Source organism: Ursus arctos, unplaced genomic scaffold (genome assembly GCF_023065955.2).
Source record: "Ursus arctos isolate Adak ecotype North America unplaced genomic scaffold, UrsArc2.0 scaffold_6, whole genome shotgun sequence".
Lineage (NCBI taxonomy): Eukaryota > Metazoa > Chordata > Mammalia > Carnivora > Ursidae > Ursus > Ursus arctos.
The window spans coordinates 84,593,735-84,599,734 of record NW_026623078.1 but is presented as its reverse complement, the minus strand read 5'-3'; the positions used below and the strand labels follow the sequence as shown (position 1 = coordinate 84,599,734).

The 6,000-nt window shown below is 54.7% G+C and overlaps 1 protein-coding gene across 1 annotated transcript in view; it reads left to right on the top strand.

Moving 5' to 3' along the window:
- The first annotated feature begins 1,536 nt into the window (after positions 1–1,536).
- Positions 1,537–6,000, top strand: part of LOC113247960 (maestro heat-like repeat family member 5) — a 68,031-nt gene continuing 63,567 nt past the window's right edge. Inside the window, exon 1 of the mRNA XM_044380381.2 lies at positions 1,537–1,739. Coding sequence (XP_044236316.2) covers positions 1,537–1,739 — 203 coding nt within the window. The remainder of the gene's footprint in view (positions 1,740–6,000) is intronic.

Here is a 6,000-nt window from a genome sequence, read left to right as displayed (position 1 = left end):
TACCTGTTTTTAATATATTGCATTTAATTGTGGGCTTCTGTGGCTGTATTTAACCACCAACTCCCCACCTTCCTGAAAATTTAGGAACAGTCATAAGAGTCATTTGGGGGCCGCTGCAGCACACCCCTGGCCAAGGCCACCAGGCAGAAAGGTCCCAGGAACATACCCCGGAGGCATGGGAGGACAAGTCTCAGAGAAAGGGCACTCCCCCCAAATCCTGTTCTGGAAGCTTCACGGGATCCAGCTTTCCAGGGACCCTCCTTCACGAATGAGTGTATGGGCCTTGTCCTCAGCCGTCCCCTTCAGCACACTGCGATGGAAGAACTCGGGCTCAGGGTTTCCAGGCAAACCGGGATATGTGCAGACCCTTCCATTTCAGAGCGACCCCAGGAGCGGCCTCACCTCTGAGCTTCGGGAAGAATCACAGCTCCCACCGTCTGGCTTTTGGTCATGTTTAGGACTCCAGGTGACAAGCTCAGAGAGTTCCGGGGACCTGGGGAGGCCTAGACAAACCTACCAGCCTCCTAACTCACTTCGCCCTCTGCCCGGCCTGTCTCCTTCCTGGCCACCTGCTGAGAATCCAGACTCCCATCCCACAGGAAGGTCATGAGGTTTAACCCCAGTTAGACCCGGCGAAGCCGCCCGCAATGCCCAGCCGCTGTGCTGGGCTGGGCACCTGTCCTGCACCAAACACTGCTCACAGAAAAGCAGCTTGAATGTCGGAACCACTGGGGGGAGGGTGGGCATTGTCAGCCCCCATGTAGAAAGAGATCATGGCTTCAGAGAAGTTATCCAGCCAGCAGTACCAAAGCTGGAGTTTGAACCCTGGGGGCCACCATGGCCTCGGGGGTGAGCAGTGGCTGTTGTCTATGAGACACATGGCTGTTTCCAGAAGGCAGGGCTGCCTGCAGTGTGGCCACAGCGGCTTGAGCCCAGGGGCTGGCTGGGCAGAGGGAGATGTTCCTGGGGCTGGAGGTAGCTGACCCAGCAGCAGTCCCGGCCCCAGCAGTCCCTTGTCCCTGCAACATCCTTGCCCTCAGCCCCCCACCCACAAGCCCCATCTGCAGGGCTTCCAACAGCCAAGTATGGGGATGAGGGACCATGCTGGGACCAAACCTTGCAACTGGACGATGGCCCCGTGTGATGGGAGGTCATCAAGAACCTAATTCTGCCTCTTCTCGCTCCTACAGAACATGTATCAGTTATCTATTGCTGTGTAACAAATGACCCCAGAACATAGTGGCTTAAAACAACACACATTTACTCTCTCACAGCTGCTTAGGTCAGGAATCCAAGCTTGGATTAGCTGGGTCTTCAGTCTCAGAGCTCCTCACAAGCCAGAGACAGAAGGGCCGAGCCCAAGGCCACATCAGGAACACACACATAATGTGCCCAGGCCCAGGACAGTGTCCAGTTCCACAGCACTGGCCCCGGAAAAAGGCCATGAGCACTGGAACCATTGTGACCTCAGGGGTGAGGTCAGGGCCGGCTGGGGTGGGGGAGGGGATACGCAGAGATAGGGCTGCCCCACTGGGCATGAGGACAGAGCTGGAGGCTGGGGTCTGTGGGTTCTCCAAACAGCACCCCAACATGGACGGGCAGCATTCGGAAAAGCCACACAGCTTCACCGCGGCTGATAGGACGCCATCAGTCATGTCCCAGAACCCCAGGTCAGCCCAGCACCAGGCTGGGACATGTGGGAACTCAGAAGGGGACGCCCGATGCCCTGCTTCCCACAGGTACCCTGGCTTCTCCATCTTTCAGGAGCATGCCTCCCTGCAGGACAGCAAGGGGCACCCCCCAGGGAGCATCTGGGGCTGAGTCCCAGGCCCCACACCAAGGAAAGAGGAGTCCCTGCAGCCAGGAACAGCAGGTGGTGGGGGGGGCGGGATTGGGGTGGAGCCCCACCTGGCAGTCCTTGACTCAGTGGGAGGAGGCCGGGAGGGAGGGCATGCATCCAAATGCGCCCTCGCTGTTGGCTGCTTGTGAGACAGCGGTGGGGCTAGCAGCGTGTCACCGTCCACGTCCACACACACCTACTGCATGAGTGAGTGAGGGGACGGAGGGGCAGAAGGGCTGACAGTGTCTGCCTGCTTCCCGAGCCTCAGCTCCTTATCTGCAGAATGGACAGCAGTACAAGGGCCCGCGTCCCTGCAAAGACGCGGTGCGTCCTGAGCGAGGCTGCATGAGGCCAGAGGTGGGCGGGCTCCCTCCCCTGCCGCCTCAGGCCCCCGGGGTGCTCTCCAGCCTGTCCCTGGGTGGGTTTCGGAGCTGGAGTCCCGTTTGCGATGCCCATCGTGGTGGGCTGTCAGAAGGAGCAGCTTCGTACCTGCTTTGAACTCAGTTATTTTGGTCCGCACGCAGTCGTCTCCGTGTGTGCTGTCAGGCCCGTCTCCTCTGCCACATCTTGGATCACTTCGAAGGCGAGAAAACGCTCCCCTCTGCAGCTGTTTGCCTGACTATGCTTCTGTCGTTTTTCTGTATTTAAAAATATATTCAATTTTGGTCGTCACAGGGCTAGGATGCCGTTTTAGGGCAAGATACAGGCCAAGTGCCCGTGGGTGGCACTGAGCAGCTTCAGTTCCCTCCCGGGTGCAGAGGGGAGCCGGGCTCCGACCCTTGGTGAGATGCCCACAGAGGTGCCCAGCCAGCCTCCGGCGGAAAGGCCACACTTTCTGGGAGTGGCAGGGAAGTGGCTGGTTTTCTGAGAGGTGGTAGGAAGGTTCGAGCGTGCACTGAGCTCCGCCGGCCTCCGTCCCCAGGATGCGGGCTTCGGGCTCAGGCTGGGTCGGAACCACAGAGGGGGTGTGTCCTAGGACGGGTCGCTGAATCTGTCTGTGTCTCGGCACCCCTTGGGGTTGGTGTGTGAGGACAGTATGGAGTGTAACGCGGTGGGGGTGGAGGGTCGGAGATGTGACGAGAGGGGACCCATCCCTCTCCAGCAGGACGTCGTGAGCAGCTGGGCCGAGGGCCCCCCCCCAGAACGCCTTCATCTATACATCACTCGCTCCTCCAGCCACCCAGCACCCCCCCACCAGGCACCCGTCAGACAGCCTCGCCCCAGAAGCACCCCAATGGCCGAGGTTCCCTGACCAGCTGTCTAACATGGCCCCACAGCTTGTCCAAACCCTGTCCCTGCTCAATTTCTCCATCTCACTGTCCCCGGTGGGCACAGGTCAGACTCTGTCCATCGCCTCCGCCCCCGAACGCTATCACTATGAGGGAAGGGTTTTCTGTGTGTTTCACGCAGACGAACCCCCAGTACCCGGCATACAGTAAGCACTTAACAAGTACTCGCTGAAGGAATGAAGGCAGGAAGGGCTGAGACTGCCCTGGGCACTGCGGAGGGCTCTGGAACTGCGGAGATGGCCAGCCACTCCAGGCCAGGGGCGCACCCCGTCTCTGCCCCAACACCTTGTAAACGCTGTCATCCCGACATGTGCCCCGGACGTGGGAGCTTCCTGAGGAAAGTCTGGCTGAGTGCAGAAATGCAACATGTTGGGCAACCCCCGGAGTGTCCCCTGCTTGGCCACCTGGTCACTGGTTCCCAAAGAGGCAGATGGGGGGTGGGCCCTCAGTTTGGGATGGCTATGAGATGGAGTGAGCATGAACGCCATCTGGGAAGGGAGCTGGAAGAGGCAGGACTACCAGGAACAGCTCCAGGAGGACGGGAGGAGGAGGGTCTCACTGTCTGAGGAAGGCCCCCCAAGGCAGTGCGCCTCAGACTCACCCGCTCAGTCATTCATTCTGTCGACCCTCACTGACATGTTGGAGACCCAGGGACAGCCAGCACATCCCCAGGGACACTTGGGAAGGAAAAGGGCCAGGGGGTTGTCAGCAGTGACACCGAGGTTCAAGGGAGCCAGGGTGGGCCCTCGGTCAGCCACGGAGTCAGGGGAAGCACCCCAACCCCAGGATGCTCTTTCCAAGTCAAGGAGGCTGAAGGGCGGGTCTCTGTGCATTACCCTGAAAGGTACAGGGAGAGAGGGGGAGAAAGGACCCATGCTCTGGGCAGCGGGCCCAGGAGAGCAAAGGCCCACCAGTCAAGTGGAACAGGCTTGGGCAGCTGGATCCTGGTGAGGGAGCTGTCAGGGAGAGAGCTGGGGGGCTGTCACAGGGCTTTCCAGAGATGAAGATGGACTGACTGTTGCTTTGAAACATCACTCTACCCACCGTAGAGTGTGTGTGCCTGGTGTGCCAGGCACTGTTGCAGGTGTTGGAGGATACAACTGGGGACAAGACATAAAGATCCCTACCCTTGTGGCTACCTTCCAGTGGGCCAGACAGCCAATGAACAGTAGATGTAATAAAGTAAGTTATATCATGTTACAAGGTTAAAAGTGATGGGGAAAATTTTGAAAGGGGTAGGGGTACGCTACAATTTTAAGTAATTTCATCTAGGAGGTAATAATTAAGCCAAGACTCTAAGGAGGTAAGAAACTGAGCTGAGCAGCCCTCTAGAGGAAGGTTGTTCCCCAGACTGAAGGGTCAGCCAGTGCAAAGGTCCTGAGGTAGAAACGTGCCTGGTGGTTTGAGGCGCAGCAGGAGCTCACTGTGACTGGGATGGAATAAGCAAGAGAAAGCAGAAGGAAATGAGACCAGAGAGGGGGTGAGATCATTTCTGTTCTTAAAGATCTTGCTTTCTTTTTCATTATGGAATAATTTCTGTACAGTAAAATTCACTCTCTTTAGTGGATAAATCTGCGAGCATTAACAAAGTCATCCAGCCGTGAATCCACTACCACAAGCAAGATAGGAAGCAGGTCTGTCTCCCCAGAGTCCCCCATGCCCTTTGTAGTGAGCACCCCCCAACTTCCTATCCCTGGAAACCACTAATCTGTTTTCTGTTTCATTGACCTTCTTCAGAAAGCCATCGAGATGGGCCGATACAGTGTGTAGCTTGCAGGGGCTGGTTTCCCTCACACGGTGTGATGAGTTTAAGAACCGTCCATGTTGCTGTGTTTCTCAGTGATTCATTTCTTTTTGTTGCCGATTAGTACTTCCGTGGATGTCATACACAGTTCCCTTATGCATTCATCAAAGGATGCGTGCATTTCTTCAGTTTGGGGCCATTACAAACAGAGCCATTATAAACGTTCACATACAGATTTTGTGTGAAAGTAAGTTGTTCTTGCGCCTGAATAATCAGCTAGGGGTGGAGCGGCAGAGTCGGGTGGCGAGTGTACGTTTAACCGTCCAAGAAAGCACCACGCTTACTTCCCGCACTGGCTGCACCATCTCACATCTCACCAGCAACGTGCGAGAGGTCCAGTTACCCCACGACCTCACCAGCACTTGGTATGTTCAGGGTTTTCCCCAATTTCAGCCATTCTAGTAGACATGGCGCAATATCCCACTTTGGTTTCCACTTGTTGCCTTCGTGAAGAATGGGGTTGGGCACTTGCTATGTGCTTACTTGCCACCTGTTTATCTCCTTTGCCGGAATGACTATTCAAATCTTCTGTCTGTATTTTGTTAGACTGTTTGTGTTCATGTTTGAGTTTTTGGTTTGTTTCAGGACTTATTTCTATATTCTGAATGTGGTTCTTTATCAGACATGATTTGCAAATATTTCCTCTTAGTCCACGGCTTATCTGTTCATTTTTCTAGATGGCTTTCGAGAGCAGAAGTTCTTAATTTTGATGAAATCCAACCGAATTTGTTTTCTTCTATGGGTTGTACTTTTGGTATCACACCTAAGAAATCTTTGTCTAACCCAAGATCACAAAAATTTTCTCCTACGTTTTCTTCTAGAAGTTTAGATTCTAGGTTTTACTTTTAGGTCTGCCATCTGTCTTGAGTTAATTTTTGTATAGAGTGTGAAGTGTAAATGGGGGGTTATTTTTGCATGTGTACATCCAATTATTGTACACTATCTGTTGAATACACTTTCTTAATTGAATTCTTTTGCACTTTTATCAAAAATCAGTTGGCCTTGGGGCGGCTGGCTGGCTCAGTGAGTAGAGCATGCAACTCTTGATCTCAGGGTTGTATATTCAA